The sequence below is a fragment of the Drosophila obscura genome, unplaced genomic scaffold (genome assembly GCF_018151105.1).
Source record: "Drosophila obscura isolate BZ-5 IFL unplaced genomic scaffold, ASM1815110v1 contig_1, whole genome shotgun sequence".
NCBI lineage: Eukaryota > Metazoa > Arthropoda > Insecta > Diptera > Drosophilidae > Drosophila > Drosophila obscura.
In genome coordinates, this window is record NW_024542679.1 from 4,965,963 (window position 1) to 4,988,615 (window position 22,653).

At 40.7% G+C, this 22,653-nt stretch overlaps 1 protein-coding gene across 12 annotated transcripts in view; it reads left to right on the top strand.

The window, feature by feature from the left end:
- Positions 1-1,741: 1,741 nt before the first annotated feature.
- The window catches only part of LOC111068585 (gamma-aminobutyric acid receptor subunit beta), a 28,348-nt gene continuing 7,436 nt past the window's right edge, over positions 1,742-22,653 (top strand). For 4 of the 12 annotated variants that reach the window (XM_041594626.1, XM_041594634.1, XM_041594646.1 and 1 more), the window contains exons 1-6: positions 1,742-2,133; positions 8,631-8,728; positions 9,021-9,088; positions 16,370-16,596; positions 18,202-18,284; positions 21,771-21,908. In XM_041594626.1, the coding sequence (XP_041450560.1) occupies positions 1,994-2,133; positions 8,631-8,728; positions 9,021-9,088; positions 16,370-16,596; positions 18,202-18,284; positions 21,771-21,908 (754 nt within the window). In that variant the 5' untranslated portion in view covers positions 1,742-1,993. Of the gene's footprint in view, positions 2,134-8,630; positions 8,729-9,020; positions 9,089-11,000; positions 11,069-16,369; positions 16,597-18,201; positions 18,285-20,034; positions 20,173-21,770; positions 21,909-22,653 lie in introns of all 12 variants that reach the window. The other 8 variants (XM_041594627.1, XM_041594635.1, XM_041594647.1 and 5 more) reach the window with 3 other exon arrangements.

Below are 22,653 nucleotides of genomic sequence, written 5' to 3' on the forward strand. Positions count from 1 at the left end.
TCCCAAAAAATATAAATCAATATATATCGGCAAATATTCAACAAACAAACAAACAAAAAAGTAGCCCATTCAAATTCCTCAATAAAATCAAAGCAGAAATTTGTCAACAGTCGAACTGATTTTCCATATATTTTTTCCCCAATTTTTGCAGTGTTAAGGCTAAGAAAAACTAAGATAAGAGAGAGACTATAAATATCTAGCAAACATGTCCCCTAGCCCCCAGACGATAGACGCAACCGAGTTAGCAATTTAAGCAAACAATGCCAAAAGTTAAAGCGAAAGGCGACTCCACCAAAGGACACAAATAAAATGAGACAAGTCGCCTGCAACTACAACACCAACGGCAAGCATCGAGACGACGAGCAGGTTGCAGGCACTCCGCAAAGAACAACAAGAACAACCGCACGGACAACCACAACAACCACGGCAGCAATATCATCTGAACTAGTTGGAGCAACAGCAAGGATATTGAACAAGCGATGAGATGGAGCGTCCGCTTGGATGACGAACTCAGAAACCAAAAAGCTGGCACTGAAACAGAAGCAGAAGCTGACGCTGAAGCCGAGACCGCAACGGAATCAGGAAAAACTGATGCTGGAAACTGATACCAAATTAGTGGTAACCGAAAATAGCATCTAGCAAAAAGAGAAACAACAACAAAAAAAAACCAGAAGCAGGAGGACCGAAACGTAACGAAACGGAACGGAAACATGAACAGTACGGATATTTTGTAATTATTAATGAGCGCATAGAGTGTGGGCTGCCGGAGTGCCGGGGTGCTGGAGGAACCACAGGAGCGAAACAGCGCGATACGTTGAGGGATATCAGAATGTACATTCTGCAGGAGCTCGACTAACACGGCACACACACACCACACAGACATAGACACTCACCCAAGCCCAAGCCCAAGCCCAGGCCCAGGCCCAGGCCCCCAAGACCCAACCCCACAGGACATCAGGCAGGAAAGGCAACGAAAGGCTCAATTTCAAGGAATTTGCAAAGCGTTCATCCACACACACTCACTGACTCGCTCGCTCTCTCGCTCACTCAACCTGCCATCGAGTCCCAGGCGCACACACAGACACACGGATACGAGTATGGGCTGCTGGAATCTCGTCAGGATAGAAGTAATTAAAAGTAAATAAAGCAGCAGAGGCAAGAGGGAAACCGAAAAGAATCTCAAAGCGGAGGCTGCAGGAAAAGCAGGAAGTAACCTGATTACGAGCGGAGCAAAGCGGAACAGGAGGCGGCAAAGGAAAGGAAGGAGAAACAACAACAGCAATTAATGTGGCGCAGAAGAAGAGGAGTGATCCGCTCATGATTGTCCGGACTGTGCTGTGACTCGATCTCTCCCCCCCGCCCCGAAATAGCGCCAGGAACGAAGATTGAAAGAGACAGAGAGGAAGGAGGGAGCCGTCTCGCGCACACACACATACACGAAAAACACGCTCTAACCCATACACATGCACTGAAGTACTGACTGAATGCCTCGCTGCCTAAACAACCAACTAACTCACTGACTGAGAGACTTCAAGAAGCGGAAAGCCAAGACGAAGGAGCAAGTAGAGCCAGCGAATAACAAACAACAACAAACCAAAAGCAAAAGCAAAACAAAACCAAAAAAGAGGAAGAAGGGGGAACCAGGAAACAGCTAGCAAGTAACCTAAAGGAGCAACTAAAACCTTGACTAATAACTGCAACTACAGCAAACAACAAATCAAGAAACCAAAACCAAAACCAAAAACAACTACAACAACAACTTACTTTATACGCAACTAAATGAACAAAAAAAAAAACCATACTTAAATTTTTAATGCAAAACTACGAGAAGCAAGCGCCACGCCAACCATTTTAAATAAGCAAGTACTCCAGCACACCTTCTGCTCTTAATAAAAACAAAACAAAACAAAAAACAACACCCCGAATTTTCCAAACTTCCAAATATAAAACAAAAAACCAAAAATATAAAGCCAACAAAAACCACAGCACCACCATGAGTGATTCAAGAATGGACAAATTGGCCAGAATGGCGCCTCTGCCCCGCACACCACTGCTGACCATCTGGCTGGCCATCAACATGGCGCTGATCGCACAGGAAACGGGACACAAACGGATCCACACGGTGCAGGCGGCGTGAGTATTCATTTTTATTCATATAATTCATTTTATTCATTCATTCTCGTTACTAACTCATGAGTGCGAATATTTGGGTTGGGTTGGGTTGGGGTGGAGTTGAGGCATTTACTCAATTAGTGACATTTACAACTATCAATTAGGTTAATAACATCATAGTGGACCCTACTCTGCGTATAATCCGCATTAACTTATGCCCAGAAAATACGTAATGGCGTTAGCATGGTCACACAGCAAACACTCCCTCGTACACTCCATTTTGCCCCATCCATTCGTTTGCCCACTCTCTGAACAATGAAAAACTACAGTTGGCCAGTTATTATAACAATAAATTTGCTTTTGGGGCTGACACTTTGCTGCATTGGTGCCCCGTTCCGCCCCACAGCCTTGGACACGAGCGCGTCAGGGCGACAGGTGCGTGCTGGCCTGTGTGCGCTATGTCTGTATGTGTGTGTATTTTTGAGGTGTTTGCGACCCCCACAGGAGCCATAATTCATGGTAATTTATGATTATTCAAATCATTTTGCTGCAAAATGCGCTCAAAACTTTGTCGAGCGCTAATTAGGCAGTATGACAGCCTGTTTTGACCTGGGCCCTAAACAAATGTTGAACTGTAGCGACTCTCTGACAATCTGAATAAGTGCAGCCCATTTATTAGGCCAAAGTTGGTGCTGGTGCTGGGTCTGGAGCCATATCTACATCGTCATTGTCACATTTGCATGTGGCAGTCATTAAAATGGCAGCAGGGACTGAAAAATGACAACTGCCACTCGATGGTCTTGTAATTACTCACCCGTCGTGGACAGTGGACAGTGGACAGCGGACCCTGGACAGACAGATAGCGGACACTCGATTTTGAGTGTGGCCGGTCAGCGGCTATGTTTGTTTTTGGAAACAATTGTACAAGGATTCGACTAGAGCCCGCCACTGCCCAACTGATTGGCACTTGTCATTCCCACACACACACACACACAGAGACAGAGGGAGAAAGAGACACACCCTTTTTGTCATCCTAGGGGATGGCAGTGGCAGACCAGTGGCAACCGCGGACAACACATTCGGACAACGCAAAGAAATTGCCGCATTTGTGGCATTAGTTGTCAACGTCACCGTCACCGTTGCCATTGCCACAGCCGTCGCGTTCTGTCAACTTAATCACACAAATTATGCAGAGCCAGGGCTCTGGTTGCTGCTGGCTGTGGGTCTGGTTGGTCTCCGTTGCTTTTTTTCCTTTTTGGGTTAGCGCTCATTAGTAAATATTTAGGCGCCACACAGAGCCACAAACATTTGCATAACATGGCAACCTGGCAAATTAGGCAAATCAAAAGGGGGCTACGATGACTGCGACTCTGAAACGGACTCCAAATCCGACTCTGACTTCCACTGCGACAACGACAACGACAACAGCAACGACAACGACATCGTACTCAAGTACAAATGCACGTTTATGGGATTACACGATCGCGTGCCGGGACGAGGACGTACTGGACGAGGACACGTGGAGATACACGCGACGTGGCATGATGCCTGGTGCCTGGTGCCAGTACCAGTGCCAGTGCCGGGCGTATAGCGTAACAAGAAGTCCAAAATCGAAAATGTCGTGGCAAAAGTCGGCAAAAGTCGAGACCGAATCTAAGGCGCACACAGCTGTGCTGTGCTGTTTATTTGGGCCAAAAAGGCACAAGGCACAAACCGTGGCAATGGCATAAGGGAAAACGGGAAAAGCCAAAGGCAAAGCCAGAGCAAAGCAGCTTGGGCAAAGTTTACGCTACTTTTTCATGCAACATTGCACAGGCGCCGCCACAAAGTACAAGTATGCAACACAAAATGACAGCTTTGCCGAGTCAAAGTCCCAGGTCTCCCCAAGCCAAGTCCCCATCTCTATTCCCATTCCGAACCCCCCCACCACCATTCTCCGCAAAAAAGGTTAAAGGCCAGAGCGACACAGTTTTGCTCACTTTACACGCTGCCACTTCCTGTAAGGCAAAAGCTCAGGCTGCTGTGCCACGCCCGGCCACAAGCCTGCCTGCTGCCTGCCTGCTGCCTGCCACCGCCGCCTGCTGTGTGCGCCGTTGTGCTCCACTTGCCACACAAGTGCCCACTTCACTTGGAATTTATTGATAGCAGATAATGCCAAAGTGGCAGCGACAAAAGCAAAGACCACCCGGGTTCGCGTCCAACCAGGAGACTGCCTGTCGTCCTGCCCAGCCAGGGGCGGCAGCCAGGGGCCAGCCCAGATCCAGCTGCCTTACTATAATATGTGCCTGTGTGTTTGTGTGTTTGTGCGTGTGTGTGTGTGTGTGGCAGCTGCATCACTCGTAGGCAGGCAGCGTCAACAGCTCGCCATCGAGTGTCATTGAGCGTAAATTGTTGTTCCTTCACATTTTGAGTATGATTGAAAATATCTACAAACGGTCCGGGTCCAAGGAGCATCTCTTATGCTTCGCTTCTCTTCCGAGCCCTATCCTACCGGCTGGTATACTCTCAGCCTTTCGTTGTTCTGTGTGTGACACTGTGTTTTCCCAGCCGTTGCCGTTTCCATTTTGCCAATCGCCATGCCACATGCCACATGCCTCCTCCATCTGCTTTTCAAATATTTAATAAAGCCCCGGACAAGGCAGGTCTAATTTTTTTGCACATTTACCCCGCAGAACACAATTCAAGAGAGCGGGCAACTATTTTTATTGGCCCGACTGGAGGCGAAAAATATCCTTGCCCTGGGCATCGACATCACATCGCCTGCCAATTGCTGTTCATTTTGCAAAATGTCAAGGCCCCGCCAATGCAATTCAATTTTATATGCATTAACCTTGCCTCATCCTCTCATCCGCTCATCCGCTCTTTCTCTTGCTTCTCTCAATTCCCATTCGGAATCCGGATTGAGTTTAATTTAATCAAAAGGCCAAACGATCCTTAAGACAAAGCAAATTGCAAATTCTCAAAGTAATTGAATGGCCAACGACCATCAAGCCGAAGATTTTTCCTGTAAAATAAACTGCTTAAAGATCAAATCGGTGGAAGCTTCCGTGAAGCAGAAGTCCGTGCTTCCAACTTGCACTGGGCACAGTCCAACTTGGCCAACAACTAGCACATAATAGTTAATGTGTGTCCCTGTCCAGGCACAGTCTTTCCTGTGTATCTTGGGAGCTGCTAAGCAACTGTCTGCTGGTCTGCTGGAGTGCTGGTGTGCTGGTGTGTGCTGGACCCGCTGCTGGGCTCATGCCACTGGCTTATTAAGCGGATGTATTTATTTTTAGCGACTGTCAGGCGGCTGTCAGGCATCAAGTTATCACTTTATTAAAAAACGCTTACTCACACTCGCCCCCAAGCAAGAAGGACGGGAGGCTGGTCCGGGGGCGAAGCCAGGAGGCAGGACAAGATGAGTACATCTTGCACACCCACTGGCACTGTGTAGAGTGTTTTACTGCGCAGTGGAAAGGCCTAAACCAACTTTTGCTTATCTCTGCGTTGGCGTTGCCAAGACTCTTGCCCTGACATGGACATGGGGAAGCGGATAGCGGGAAGCGGGAAGCGGAGATGGGAGACAGCAGGAGGCAGGCTGCCAGGCAGTCAGGCAGGCAGGCAGGCATTCAGGGCAGTCAGCCAGCGGAGATGAAGACAAAGAAAACGCTAAAAGAAAGATAATATTTGCTAGTAGTTCTCTCGCATTTCCGCTTTGTTTTAACGTTTCACTTGAATTTATGCAATGGCGCGTGTCCAACGCAGCGTATACGTAATGGCTGGCACTCAAAGTGCCACTAAAAACGACAACAAAGCGACAGTGGCAACGACAACAAACAATAACGACAATATTTCTTACAGTTTTACTCTCGCAACACACACACACACACACACATACACTGACCACCAGCCACACCCACTCACACACACACACGAAGAGCCGTAAACGTGCAGTGCCTCAAGATAAGGCAACAAACTGTGGGCAGCGATAAGATGGCGTGGCACTTGAGGCGACACGTTTTGGGCTTGGCTGTCGTGCGCATGACTTTGCATTTTAGGTTTTTTGTTACAGTTACAGTTACGGTTATTCTTCTGTTTCTGTTTCTGCTTTTGTTTCTGCTTCCTCTTCTTCTGGTCGTTCTTGTTCTTCTGCCAGTTGTTGCTGTTGGCCAGCGAGTAGCAACGAAAAAAGAACTCGTACCTACTTACGTGCGCGCAGCTAATTGCATGTTGCACAAATGTATACTTAGTGATAGTGCATGTGTGTGCCCCCGAGTGGCACTCCTGCAGATTCTGCTGCAGCGGATTGGCAGTGGTGGGGGGAAACTCTTCGCTGTAGTTTTGTGCTTCCTCGATCAATAGGCAAATATTTAACGCCTTAAGTACGACCTATTGACATTCTGTAGTGCACTTAACGACAAGCACACACACACACACACACACAGAGCAAACTCTCTCTCCCGCATGAGTGTGCGTCTGCATAAATTATTTGACAATACGTTGGGCATAATATTAGTTTCACTTAACCAAGGCAGGGCAAGGCACTGGCAAGGCAAGGCAAGGCAGTGGCACATTTGCATATTACGTATACGCCACGTTCCGCCTGGGGAACGACGGCAGTGGCAGCAGCAGCAGCAGCGGCAATCGAAAAGTTTTTGGCGCGTCCTTCAAGCAATTTTTATTGCAAGCTGTCAAAAACTTATTGACAGCACCTGCCAGCAAAAGTAGCGGCAGTGCATAAATTAAACTTTAATGGTTAGTGGAGGGTGGTGGGTGGTGGGTGGAGGGTGGAGGGTTGGCTAGAGCGTAACAGCAAAAATGAACAGCAGCAGACATTGCGCATACGCAGCATGGTACTGAGAATAGATTACTTCCCACACACATAATCTAAAACTCAAATCAAATAGCAATCAAAACTTTTTCATTATCAACATCGGGCCAAGAGGCCCGAAAAGTAAAACCGCATATCAACTGTTGTCAGGCCGTGCGCCCCAGCAACAATAGGCAACAGAGGCAAGGGCGAGGGTCTGGGGTGAGGGAAGAGGCACTTCCTACTCTGCGAGTATTTTTATATACATTTATAAATAGGCTGCCATTTTTGCCGTCGGCTTTCGCTTTGATGCCCACGCTGCGTATACACAATGGCCCGCAATCGGCTTGGGTTAAAGCTCAAGCGAAGCAAGAGCGCAAAACAAAAACACCCACACAGAGAGAGAGAGAGAGAGAATGATGGGTGGATGGGTGAGCACTCTCTCCCAAAAAGGGAAATGGCAAGCCCAGACTTGATAACAAATACAAATAGCATAATGCAAAATTAAAATCGCATCAAATCAACAAATCAGCCATAACAATCGAGTTGCCAATGCTGCAAATTGTGCAAAATACATAAATACCCCAATACAAAATGTGCCTAGATATATTTCCGATACAAATGAAAGCAGAAACAAGCAGCCACACACAATCCCGCAGAAGAGACACACCAGGGGCTCGATGTTCGTGGCTCTGAGGTTTCAAAGTTCCGAGGCTCCGAGGTTCCGTGGATGCGCACGCGCGATCCAAGAGACAAAGTTCGGTCGCAGCTCATTTGTGGGGAGTGTGTTTATTTGCAGGCGCAACTTTTATTAAATTGTGATTTTGCTCACAAGCCACACGCATCCACACACCATACACATACACATATATGTATGTATGTAGTATGTAGTATCAGGTCTGGGACTTGGGACTTGGGTCGAGCAGCTGGGGCCTCGTCTGTGTGTGTGTGTGTGTGTGGCCCGAGTACACCCAAACCCAATGGCCTGGCTCGGCGGCCAGAGTTGAACTAACAACAAACGCGCTTTAATAGCACAGTTTAGCGTAGAATAGACGCAAATAAACAGGCATTGAAGTGCCTCGGCCTGGTGACTGGTGCCTGGTGACTTGTGCCTGGGATTTGGCCTGTGCCTGTGCCTGGGTCTATACGTTACATACATATGCATATGTGTGTGTGTATGTTGCCTGCCTTCATTGCCAGGCACATGCAATAAATATTACATACACCCATACACCTATACATACATATATATTCGTGTGTGGGCGCACTTGATGCCGCATAAAGCGAAAGTAGCACACACCCACACAAGCAGAAGCGCACACACAGATACTACACCAGTGATAGTAGAGAAGAGAAGAGGAGGCCGTGGCAAAAGCAGCGCACTTAACCTGCAACGACCGCCGAGCGCAATGTCTGTGTTGACGCTTCTGCTGTCAGTTCATTTTCCAGGAAACGCTAAAAGTCCTTGCCACAAACACACACACACACACACACAGTCAGGAGTGCACACTGCCAGTACATCGGCAACAAATACGCCAAACAAATAGTTCAAAACATAAATGCAAACGTTATGGATTCATATTCCTTCCAGGGACCCCTGTGCCTTCCCCTGCCACTGCCCCATGCCACTGCTTGACAAATGGCTCTCATTGTTTAGTGTTGAATCAGCTCGAACTAATGAAATAATGAAATCAAATGTGTCTCTCTTTTTGCATTCTCTTTACAGAACTGGCGGTGGCAGCATGCTGGGTGACGTAAACATATCCGCTATACTCGACTCCTTTAGTGTTAGCTACGACAAAAGAGTAAGACCCAATTATGGTGGTAAGTAGACCAAATCAAACCAATCTAGCCAATCTAGTCACCCATACGATAGAACCAGCAAAACCCGAAACAAAAAACGATAAACCGAAACGCGACTTGAACGAACATGCTAATTGGGGGCACAGCCCAAAATTTGTAGGCAGCGTAAACCGAACACCAGACCCGTACCCGTACCCGTACTCGTACTCTCACTCGTAACATGCATCTAACTATTTCTATAAACCGTACCTAGATATGTAAACCCAGTCATGCTCTTTACTGTATTCACCTACTAAAACATACGTGTTTGCAGGACCTCCTGTCGAAGTCGGAGTCACCATGTATGTGCTATCGATCAGCTCGCTCTCAGAAGTGAAAATGGTACAAACTAAATGAACCTTGTACCTTTCTATTATCGTTAAGCGCTCTCTCTCTCTATCTATTTCTCTCGCATACTCTCTATCTGTCTCTGTATCTGTCTATGAACCTTTCCTATCTGTACTCTAAATCTAACTCTGTCTTTGGTCTTTGTTGTTGGAGTTTTCTTTGAAGTTTTTCCCTCTTTTCGTTTCGACACAGTGCATTAGTTTGACACCCAACTCCCACACACAAATACCCAATTTTGATTTTTATGGTACTATTTCAACTGTTTTGCTTTGAAATCTCTCTCTTCACACACACACACATGAAATATATATACATACATTCAGATATATAGCCTAAAACGATCTATTGTTTTTCAAACTGTTGACCAAAGTACACCAGTTGAAAATGTTATTTACGATTTCTTATCACATACCCGTTTGTATTTCTATTCCTTTATATTTATTTCCTTTCTTTCTTACCTGTTCTGTTCTTTTATAGTACTAAATCTCTCTAACTCTTCCAAATATTTTGTTCTGGCCTGTCGGTTTCGTTTTATAGCCGCTGTGTTTTAGTGAGTTTTTTCCAACAATTTCAAGCTCAAAACTTGAATGAATACTTTGGCCCCAGCTCTGTGCTATCGTTGGTTTTCGGTTTGTGACCAGCAGCATTTAACGGCACTCCAAAGCAAAGGGCAAGGCGTCATTTGTCCTGATTCTCTCACACCCAAAGGCAGCCCCCGTTCAGCATCGCCAACGCATTGTAAACTAAATGTTGACTCTCTCTCTCTCTCTCTCTCCCTATCCGATTGGCAAAAGCTTTTTATGTTCAACTTCTTCAACTCTCAGCCAAAGGACTTTTGTTCCTTCTGCTCTCACCTCGTTACTTTTACCTCTCTGTGTGTGTTTGTGTATGTCTAATTGGCCGAGCACATCAAAATTACCCACACACACACACACACACACACTCAAACGAACAACAGCCGCTGCAACAGAAACAACATCAAGCCATCAACAATCCCCCGCTCCTTACCACACCCCAATTCAGTGTACATAACGAAACGAAGACTACAACCCACAGCAGATCTTCTCCGCTCACTCACTTCATGCATATTGTTTTGTCTTTCTTTTTATAGGCCCACACACATAACTCATACAAACAGAGCCGCCAGATCAATATCATTCTAAGTATAAGTGCTGCTAAATCGCAATTCCCATGACAAACAAAACAAACTACAAATCTATATAAGCAAAGCAATCCAAACAAAATATAAAAATGGTGTGTTAAACCGCTCTAAAAATATGAGTAAATATTTTCAATACATTTTAGTTTTGGCAATATTTTATTTCCTTTGCTAGGCGCATTTGTTTTATTTTTTACCAGCAAGCCTGAGCAACTTTAAAAAATACATAAAAGATGCAATCAATCTAGCAAACACAGCAATCAGAATAGTTAACTGATTTGGTTTTCATTCGGCGCGTTCGGCAATACCATAAAACAAGGCAAATATAAGAGCACAAATTTAGTTAGTAACTGCAAAAACATAGCGCACCGCTTGGCAAACTAAATGTCAACTGTACTTTAAATATATTTCATTTTGCTAATGGAAATTAAACGGCACCCAGCGAGATTGAAATAAGTGAAACCGCCCCACCCGAATTTTCCATTCTCTAGCAGCGAGCGCTCGAACGTAGGCAACGTATAATGGCAGCACACAGTGCGCGCCAACAGTGTGCGTACTCTGAGTCTACTCAGATATATGTGTATGCATATCTTTTTTTTTTTTGGGCTTATTGAGTCAATTCTAACATGAACAACTACAACTACAAGAACTACTGTAACAACCAACGACAACATTAACCAAAAATGAAATGAAAAAAAAATGAAAATTTTTAAATTGCATCAATCCGTGTGTGTGTATATGTTGCAGGTCCCCCTGTGGAGGTTGGCGTCACAATGTATGTCCTCAGTATCAGTTCGGTTTCGGAAGTTCTCATGGTACATACGTAAAAAAATATATACCACAATAAAAACAACAACAACCACAAATAATACAACATACAAAACAAAACAAAACAAAAAAAAACAAAAGAAATAAAAACAACCAACCAACGTTTTTCTTTGATTTTTTTTTACAAAATGCGAAAAACAAAAAGAATTCATAAAACTACTCGTATACTTCCTAATTTCTCTCAGTCTCTCTACCTGTTACCTATAACTATAACTATCTCTTGCTCTCTCTCTGTCTCTCGCTGTCTCTATCTCTCTTGTTTCTCCACCACTCTCGCTCTGTCTCTCTGTTGCTTTGAGCTCATTTTGTGTCTTATCCATATACTATACATATACTTTTAATTTAATTTGGCTAATTGGCAACAGACATACAAATTCATTGCAATTAATTTTGATTCACGTACATTATCGCCGTGCTCTTTCGTTACGTTCCGACAATTCCAATTCGAAGTAAATCTCTATACAGTATATGAAATACCATTTATACATACAAATGTATATACAAAGTTCTGCAAATTAAGTGTTGTGTGAAAGAATTAAATTGTTGGTTGCAATATGCATTGCCAAAATATTGCATATTCATTGTTTTGATTGTTTTGTGTTTATTGTTTCGATGTCAAGATGTACGAAATGTTTGTTTGATGTTCCATATTTCATTTGTGTTACACAACAACAACCAATTCAAAGCTTCTCAACCAACGACAAAAAGCCAACAGAAATACATATGTAAATCAAAATCAAAAACTGCAATTTTACACAATTCGATGAGGATATAATGTATATTCCAACTAATTGCATTTTATACGCTGATCTCTTCTTCATCTATTACTCTTTCTATCACAACTTTTGCTGCTTTGAAATTTTCATTGATTTTTCATCATTTTATTTTGTTGCCTTTTGCTTTCCTTTGTCTTCGCTGCATCCCCCCATCGATGACTGTTTTCACCATTTTCATGGGAATCAGACAGAGCCATGAAAATTGGCAGAAAATCAATCAATCTAATTGCTGTATAAATCTTTATTTATCGTCTCATCCAGCACATGGCTGAGGTTCATTCATCCAATCACAATCACAGCCACAATCCCACCAACATACACACAGACACAATATGTTGGGCTCCAGCGAGAAACGAGAGATATTTATGCCATATTCATATACATATATACATATATATATTTACATATATTTATATATTATATACATTTTGCTACCTAATTGTATTCGTTGTGATCTGATCAATTGCAAAATTAAGCCAAATTAATCACAGCAGTCCCACTGGCAGAGGCTGCGCGCATGCGTGTTTGTTAACAAAATGAATATGAATGAATATCATAATCCATGTATCAAATATACTCGTACTACTACTACTACTATAACATATAATCAAGCTCGGTGTCGATGTCGGTGTTAGTCAAAACGATATATGGCCATAGCATACATGTACAAGTGGACTCGTATGTGCCTGTTTATGTGTTTCCATTTCCGATACTCTTAATTTTATTATTTATTTTTTTCCGAGGGAACAGCTTTTAAAACATCCCACATTTCTCTTTATTTGGTTTATTGAAATTTATAAAATGTTTTATTTTACAAAAATCTAAAAATCTAACCATATGTCTAATTCTTCGCTTATTTTCTTATTATTTTAACTCGTTTTCTGGGAAAAGGTTAAACAAAAATTAATAAGAAAGCAAATTGGTTATCAATTGGAGTTTTCTTATTGAATAATAGGGATTTCCCAATTGTTTAAATTCATTCAATACAACAAACAATTTTTTTAAATAAAATTGGAAATTTTCTTTTTTGTCGCACGATTTTATTGGTTAAACGATTTAAATGTTTCTAAGCTTTTCAAAATCATTTCTATGAATATCTTAAGTAACTGAAACCACCCCTGGGACTTTTAGCTGTTCGAGTATATAGAATTTTCCACTGAGAGTAACCAACAACAATTGTTATCCAACTCATTTCTAATTGGACCGTTCAATCAATTATCTATCACATTACTCGTAATTTCACATCAATTCGGCCAGCCATGAGTGCGATAAATAGAGAGCATCAGCAGACCCATCGATGTAATACATCTCAATTGGCAGACACGAGAATTCCATTATATTATCAATATACCTACTATATTACGTTGAGAGCATTGCAAAGCACTTAAGAAGAGCTCCACACGCGGATACACACACACCCAAACACACCAACACCCAGCAGTACAATAGAATCTACCGCACCGTTGCATACAGCTAGGCGCAATGACACGTGCTGCAGAACAAACACATACTTACATACCATACACACATACCTACAGCAACCTGTCGTACGTTAATAAAACACAAATGAACCGACACCTGCACCTACCGTTTTGGCTTTGGCAATCAATTTATGCGAAAATAACATGCCCAACAGGAACTTAAACACGAACCGAAACACGAAACATACACATGTGTACTTATGTATGTACATCACGGCAAAGAAAACACATTAACAACAATAACAACAAACAGAAACAACATGTTCCTTCCTGATCATTTTCTCACATGACAATTTTTCATTTGCACATATTTGTGTATGTCTCTCATTCTCACTCACTCTCACTCACTCTCTCTCTGTGTGTCGTGGCAGTAAGAAAACAAAAAATGCTCTACGCTGCTAATGAAAATAATTCAAAAATAAACTGAGCCAATGCCAAACCGAAACAAGAACAACAACACAGATACACACACGCATACAGATACGCAGATACTCAGATACACTGACAACGCAGACAAATTTACATAAGGAAAACCCATCCAATCCAAACCAATCCAATCCAGCGAGGCAGTAAAAATCAACATGACACAGGCACAACAGTCAACAACGAACATGACTGTTGGCTACAGCCAACAGAAACACCGAACAAAAATACAATAAAGGAAGGCTGCAGGCTGCCAGCTGCTCTCAGGGACCGAAACTTTTGATACCCTTGCAGATCGCAATATTTCCGCACAAGGATACAAGTTTTCCCAGGCAACGACGGTTTATGAATAACTAATATTTATGAAGACTAAAATATGCTTTCCATTTCTGTGTTGCCAACATCTGAGCAAAATCATAATACCCTTCTGCAGGGGTACACAAAATACACCATAACCTACCCAACCTACATACGTACTCGTATATACATACAAAAATATATACATATGTAAATTGTAAATGGTATAAAAAATATATATAAAAGTAAAACAAACAACTCGATATAGACCCGCTCACGTTTTGGGGTTAATTGTGATGCCATTGTAGGCAGCACATTCCGATTCCGCTCTATATATATACCGTACCCGTACCCGTACTCGTACCCGTAACCCGTACAGAACATGCACATAAATATCCGTATTTAGAGTTGACTTTGTAAGTGTGTGTGCCGAAATAAAAGCAGGTTGACCCCCCGCCCCGCAACCGACCCATGAAAACAAAACCCAGGAGAACCCTTTGTGTTGAGGATGACAACGAACCCAATCGTGTAGAAACTTAAGGAAGTTGCATAATACACATTGAGTTTTATTTTCGTTTTTAATTTTGCTAAACTTTTAAGTATATATTTTATGTTCGGAATTTTTTGTTTTGTGCGTGCCTAACCCGAGTGGAAACCAAATCTGCTAGCTTAAACTTGAAAAAAAATAGATACATTTACGTAGAAGCCCTACCCCAAAAAAGATACAACAAAAACTGAGAAAAAGAAAAGAAGATTGCAGGCAACCCACGAGAACCGTGTGCAATTTTCGCATCATAAATAATATATACATATGTAGTCGTACTCAACCACAAATATACATATGTGTATGTACATATATGCCATTTAGACATACTCGTAAAAGCTCAGCGTGCGTTAAAGTACTGCCAAAAAGTACCCGGAAAAGCAAGCAGTGTGTGGGCTCTATAAATATTTATAACTACTTACAAATGTTATTACCTGCTACAAGCTACAACTACAACTATTGTTATTACATTTACATTTGCATTTACCTTTAACATTTACATTTACATGGTTTTCCGTTTAATTTTTTGGTTCCTTGTCGGCTTCTTGTATGCCCACGTCACAGACTAACAACGTGACGCGCTTCAAGATACCCGTACTCAAACCCGTACCTGTACTCGTAATGATATGCAAGACTGAGAGAAACAACTCGAGTAGTTGTCTTTACCCCTTATGACCTCCCCCCACTCACTCAGCACATCCACGTGCACCACACACACACACACACACACACACCAACACACACAGATACAAACAGAGTACACAAAAGCCAAGTTTGTTTGTCGTTTTACAATTCCCCCATCGAATCGAATCGAATCCAATCCAATTTAAAACTAAAAACCAAATCAAACCAAACCATTCCAATCCACACAAGGCAGGCCAAATGCTTTCGTGCCTAAAACCTAGAACGCTTCAGCTTCGAGGCACTGCAGCAGGACAAGCAGAATAAGCCAACGATACTCCTGTATAAAGCGAACCCATACTTACGCCTTTTTGCCATAGATGTAGTTCATATTCATAGCCTAGCCCCTCCTTTCAAAAGTAGCCAGAAAAGCCAAGCTACTTCACATCACAGCAACGAATCCATATGAATATTTGTGAGAGGTTTCCGTACTACTTATATGCTTAACCGTACCTCCTCCTTAATCCCTCCTCTATTGCTACTGTATATAAGCCGATAAAATATTCTTAAAATAATTTTCCTTTGATTTGATTTAATTCCTCTTTTGTTCTGAATACCCCCCTAAAGCGCTGTACAAAGTTTCAATTGTTTCAATGTTTTTGCATGCCGTCTAGAAATCAACCCCAACCGATAAGCCCATCCAGAGACCTATTTTCCCGTTGTATAAAATGAAAAAATTGTTGCACGCTATGAATTTTTCTTGATTTCCATTTGCCGCAAGTTACTTTTCTTTGTGTGTTTGTTAAGTGTATTCGTTGTTTGACCAAATTGTGACCAACAAAAAAAAAAAACTCCTTCCTTCTAGTTTTCTACCAATTCTTAAAGCTAATTTCTCTCTCTATCTCTCTCTGTCTGTCTTTCTATGAATTTTTTTTATTTGATTAAAATTAATTTTATTATAAAACACACAAAACTTTTACGTTTTTAGTCTTTTAGTGATTTAGAACTACTCGTACATACTCGTAAATAAATATAAGTTCTCACTGTCAATTTGTACTAATATGAAATTACTCTCAATCTCTTTTTGCTACCTTTCCCCCGTACATATATCGAAACCGAATTGAATCGAATTGTGAATTTAAATAGGACTTCACATTGGATTTTTACTTTCGTCAATTTTGGACCGATCCTCGTTTAGCGTATAGAAAACGACCTGGTGTAGAGACACTGTCGGTTGGATCAGAGTTCATTAAGAATATTTGGGTACCTGACACCTTTTTTGTAAATGAAAAACAATCATATTTTCACATTGCAACAACCAGTAATGAATTCATACGTGTGCATCATTCTGGATCGATAACAAGAAGTATTAGGTAAAAATCAATAACTCAACTACTGCAACTCCCCAAACTCTAAGCTCTAACTGAAAGCAAAACATTACCATTTTTAATTGTCTCTGTATATGTGTATGTGTATTTTAACTATTTTACAACCCATCCAAAAACCCAAACAAAACAAAAAACCGAAACTAAACCAAAACAAAATTTACAAATTTATGTTATACAGCAAATACTTCAAATCAAATTACTAACTACTCGTACTATCCCTACTCTAACTAATCGGTTCTGTTACAATTATCATTTATGTGTTTTTGCAACTAAACTAACCTTTTTTTCTGTGTGTGTATAAATCGATGTTGTAATTTACTAAATCAAAACCGAAAATGACAAATTTCTACAGAACGAAAAAGAGTTTTCCTCCAAGCGATTAAGCGATTAAGCGAATAACAATTAATCAAACAATTCAAGTGAGTTCAATTGGCAAGTGAAAGTGAAAGAAAGTTTGGCAAATTGCGAGCGATGCAGCTGAGAAAGATACATATATTTGAATGAAATGCGATGAGATGCGAGGATATTGCATTTGTACATTTCATGCGAGTCATCGGTTAGAGTCAATCTTTGGGAATATCTAAAATATATACTCTGGCTACAAGACTTCTGTGTTCATATTTGGTTTCGATAAAGAGATCTACATTATTGATGATTGGCGCAAAGTCACTTCAAATTTCTGTTTAATTTCCATAATTCATGTCACACTCTTGATGAACTTCTATCAGTCATTAAGTCATCCCCAATTGTGCGGCCCATGAAGTATACAAACGCATTCACCAAAACGCCGTCCTATTCCCCCAATCACTAAAACTTCAAGCAATCAAAAATCAAAAAGAAAAAGAAAAAGAAAAAGAAGAAACAATCGTCGAGCATATACCATATCTGGAGTAGCATGAAACAAAGGGTACCTGAAAAAGGGGGTGTATCTGACACCACAAAAAGGTTTGACTGGCCGCAGTAGCTAGTTGATAGCTAGCTAGGCTACTGGGCGCACTATTTTCTACTACCTTTAAACAAGAATCTGTCCAAAATCGCCACAAAACCTGAGCAGCCACAGCAACAGCCCATAGCCATAGCCCCCCCAAAGGCAATGACAATAAGTATGAGTAGAGTAATATTTTCCGTAGCCGTAAGCAACTACAACTAATACAACAACAATAATAACAACATCATTAACAAAAAAAAAAAACCCCAACTAAAGTAAGCCAAAAGCCAATTCATGATAATAATTACCCTGTGTAAGAGCCAATCAATCGCCTCACTATCTACAACCAAACTGCCACTGCCACTAAAAGTATCTCTCACTTACCAAACAGCAGCAGCAAATATATATCTAACAAATAGCTCATATCCAATTGAACTCGCTCTGTATGTAATGACTTGAACTTTACCCCCCAGAAAGAACCCCCCACCCTCTCTAAAATTCCTCCTGCCCCGTAAATGTTGTGTGTATATAAATAGAATGTAATTTCTTTGAACCCTCTGCTCGTTTGTTTGTTGATGTTCACCATTTAAACCGTTGAAAACCCTACTAATCGAGTACTCTCTCTCCTCAAAATGGAACCAAATGCCAAATTTTTTCTCTAGATTGACTATCACCGCATCGTGTCCGATGAACCTGCAATATTTCCCAATGGACCGGCAGCTGTGCCACATTGAAATAGAAAGCTGTAAGTACTTTGATCTAAATGACATTCCAATCTTACAATAGACAAGTAAAAAATATATAAAATTAAATAGCAATGAAGAATAATGCCAATTGAAATGGAAACTATGTAGAAGCTGAAATTTGAATATTTATTGTGAAAATTGTCAATTCAATGAATTCAATGAATCATGTGAAAAAAGATACATATAAACAAGAACTCATTCAGAATGTGAAGCCAAATCAGCGAGGTGTAGGGGACCAGAGCGAGGTGTGGTTGGTCCCAGTGTTGCTTAACTCTCGCACGAATTGCCAGTGTTGTCAAGTGCACCATTTAACCACCATCCCTCCTCCAACCGCACTGAGCTCTGGCCACTACTCGCAAAATCTCAAGCTCTCAAGCAAAGGCCGTGCGCTGTTTGTTCAGTGTGGGCAGAAAATTTAAATCAAGCATAAGTATGTATGTGAAAGACTATATCTAACCGAAACAATTAAAATGCAAGCAAGTAAATTTTAAGTGCCTCAACACCCACGCCACACCCACACACACACACACACACACACACAAATCTCCACTGGAAATAGGAAAAAGCAATTAAGCTGCCTTTGATGACAATTGGAGGCACTGCAAATATTTTGTCTCAGGAAATCGAACTGAATACAATTTACTAGTAATTAATTGTCTTTAGGCAGAGCTTAGGTGAAATTAAGTTTCTTTTTGTTGCTTTTCGGTTCAGTCAGGTGAGGTTTTAGCTCTCGACAATTTTGTTTTTACTTTCGAATATCCATTTTCAGTTCGTTGTGCATATTTTGTTCAAACGTTCAACCAAAATTATCCCCCACGCCCACCCAACCGCAACACATTTAGTTTTGCTCATCCAAAAATATTTAAACAGATCAAGTCCCACCTCAGACATTTATAGTTATTCTTATGTTTGTTTCTTGAACCCAACCCCAAAAAAACAAAATCAATATGTTGCACAATCGCCATGTGAGATGTGTACCCAGTTTCATCTGCATCTACCCGAATGATTTAATCCAACAGCAATCTATCAATCAATCAATCAGTATCTATAATGCATCATGATCATAGCTTCATAGAACCAGTTTCATGGCCCAGAAGATTGGTTGGTTTTCGGTCGCCTTCTCTCACTTACAGCAACCGCAGAAGGCTCCCCGCGCAAATCGATGATCGATGATCTGATGACTCCAAATGTGCCTAGTCTTAAGGCTATCTCTCTGATACTCCCTCTCTCTATTTTTGACTTTATCCTCCCTCATGCCCCAGTTAATTTAGCCTAAGATATAGAATACTATCGTAGCTATAAGTCAAATACCCATACACAGCACGCTTTTGCTTAAGATCTACATGTGTATTATATACAATATATGCGCCATATCATAAATACTCGTATGTATGTCTAAAATTTCTTTGTTAAAACTCGCCCCCGTAAATCGGGCATAAAGAAGTCACACTCAAGCACACAGACTAACAGATATCCTTAGCCTTAAGAATGTATGTATGCGTTGAACCATATAACATTGAGTGTCTTGTGTATAAGTCCCCAACCATCCCCCCTCCAGCTAACCAACAAGAAACAAGAAACAAATCCAACACCAAAAACCCAACAAAACAGTACAAATACAAATACAAACAGTAACAACAATTAATTAACTACTGCCCCCCATTTTTGCAACAACAACAACTACTCCTACTACTACTACTACAACAACAACAACTACAATATCAACAATCTTCAACCTTGAACATGAAGTCGGTTACACGATGCGAGATATCCGATATTTCTGGAGAGATGGACTGAGTAGTGTTGGCATGAGCAGTGAGGTCGAACTTCCGCAGTTCCGTGTCTTGGGACACAGGCAGAGGGCGACCGAAATAAACCTAACCACAGGTACCCCCATACATTACAAAAATCATATAAACACAAACGTACAAATTTCCAAAAAAAAAAAAAAGTATATATTTATAAAAAAAAAAAAAAAATAATCACATTAACATTTCCTTTGTTTTTGACAAGCATTTTTCAATGAACTTTTGTAACCGTTTTGCGTTTTCGTAATGGATTTCCGTATTCGTATTCGTATTTTGAGTTTGTGTTTTTCGAAAAAGGGTTGTTAGCGCATATCCGTCTACCAAAACACGCACCTCCTCTTAACCAATCAACCAACCAACCGATTTTTTGTGTTTACTCTACCTTCCTCTACTTCTACTTCTACTTGTTCTTCTTTCACCAATATACAATATATATTTATCAGTATAACTTTATCGAGTGCTAACTGTAACGTGTGCTACTAACCAAAAGAATCCCGAACCTAACCCCAACTAAAACCCATCTAAATACTTACTCCCATATACATATATATACCTAAATATATATATTGTGTTTGACGTGTCCTCTACTAACCTTTGTTGTGATTTATGCTTTCGTTTTGCCTTCTATTCTGTTCTGTTCTGTTCCAACCAATTAACAGATCAGTCCTGAAGCAGTTAGAGACGTAGTGAGGCGTTAGTTAGGCCAAAACGAATTTTTGATTTTCTGTTGTTCCTGTTTCAGTTTCAGTTATTTTCGAGTCGCAAGAGAGTCGAGTTTCATTTGCTTGGGTAGGCAAAAACCAGCTACAACGCTAATAAAAAATCTAAGAAACTAATTAAGAAATGCGAAAACAATGTAAAATGCCTTTAACTAAACAGAAGACACAAGAGCACCCATTTCTGCCACCAAAATAAACAACAATAACAACTATATATAGATATTTGTCTAAGTACCATAGCTTTAAGTAATCCAATCCAATCATAATTACTACTGCCAATAAGAACAAACAGTAGCTGTAAGTCAATCCAGAGAGTGTGCATACTAAATGCTCATCTAACTTTTATTCTAGTAACGCTTTGCCAATAAAATCGAAACCGATGCAAAACTAATGCCTTTTTTAGTCCTAGTGCAATTGTAATATATGAACAATTTATATTATTCTTAGAACTTCTTCTCGAGATAAATCAAAAAATATATTTTTGAACAACACTTCAAGCAACAAGTTCTGAATGAGACTATTAATTAAAAAAAAAAAAGAAAAACCTCAACAAAACAAATTGAAAAACAAAAAAAAATACCAAATGTTCAACCAAAATGAGAAGAAAAACTGAAAACTGAAAGCTGATGAAAAACCAGCTAAAAATATTATTGAATTTTTTTGTTAGAAAATTTTATATGATCGAATAGAATCTATTAATAGTCTCACGAAATGTATTTTTTGTTTTGCGCATATTTTTCGTCAACAACAACAACAACAACGACAACCTCACCACTGAACTGTGCCTCAACAACAACAACAATAACAACTGTAAAATAAACTCGCCCAAACAAAACCAAATATACCCTACAAAAAATAAAACACACCAAAACTGTACAAAAATACAACTTTCCAACACTAAAACAACCAACAACAAACAACGAAACAACAACCACCTTACTATATACACAATATATAGTCGGCTACACGATGCGTGACATACGATATAAATGGAACGAGGGCCCCAACTCGGTCGGTGTCTCGAGTGAGGTATCGCTGCCCCAATTTAAGGTCTTGGGCCATCGTCAAAGAGCCATGGAAATCAGTCTTACCACAGGTACCTGTAGACGGTTACCGATTTATTTTTCAAAACTTTACTTTTACCTACATATACATGCATATATATATTTATATATATTTACGATAATACCGATGATGATACAAATATATAAATATATATACTATACAATATATAAATATATCTCGTTTTGATTTTGCGTTTTCGATTCAATTCAATACTCTTCAGGCTCTTCAGTTCGATTTGTTGGCTTAACTCGTTTTGGTTTTTCCTTTCTCGATTCAAACTAATTTCGAAGCAGCATTTTGTATAAAGTACTCCAAAATTCAATCATTCAAATCAATCCAAAACAGGGCTTGCCGCAAAACTTGGGCTATAACGAAAGGATGGAACCCAAATCCTGGTTCAAGCACCACCCCCGTCGCTTTTTTTAAGACAAGGACAGAGTGTGCTTCAGCCAGGATGAGAGAGAGTCCTAGGAGAAAAGAAAATGCATGTTAAGCATCTTAAGATTTTTACATAATTTCCATTTCCATATAGCTAGCGTTTGTTTCATCAACTAATCTATTTCATAGCATACTCGTACTCGTACAAATAAAGTTAACAAATAATAAGTATTAACAACAACAACAACAACAATATTAACAAGTGCATTTAACATTAGCCCACTTCATAGTCTAGACTCTCGACAGCCTGATCTGATGATAGACTGAGAGGCGTCTTGGCGTCTCAGAGCTTTTCTCACTCGTACTCGTACCACTCGTATCCACAGGATTACATACTC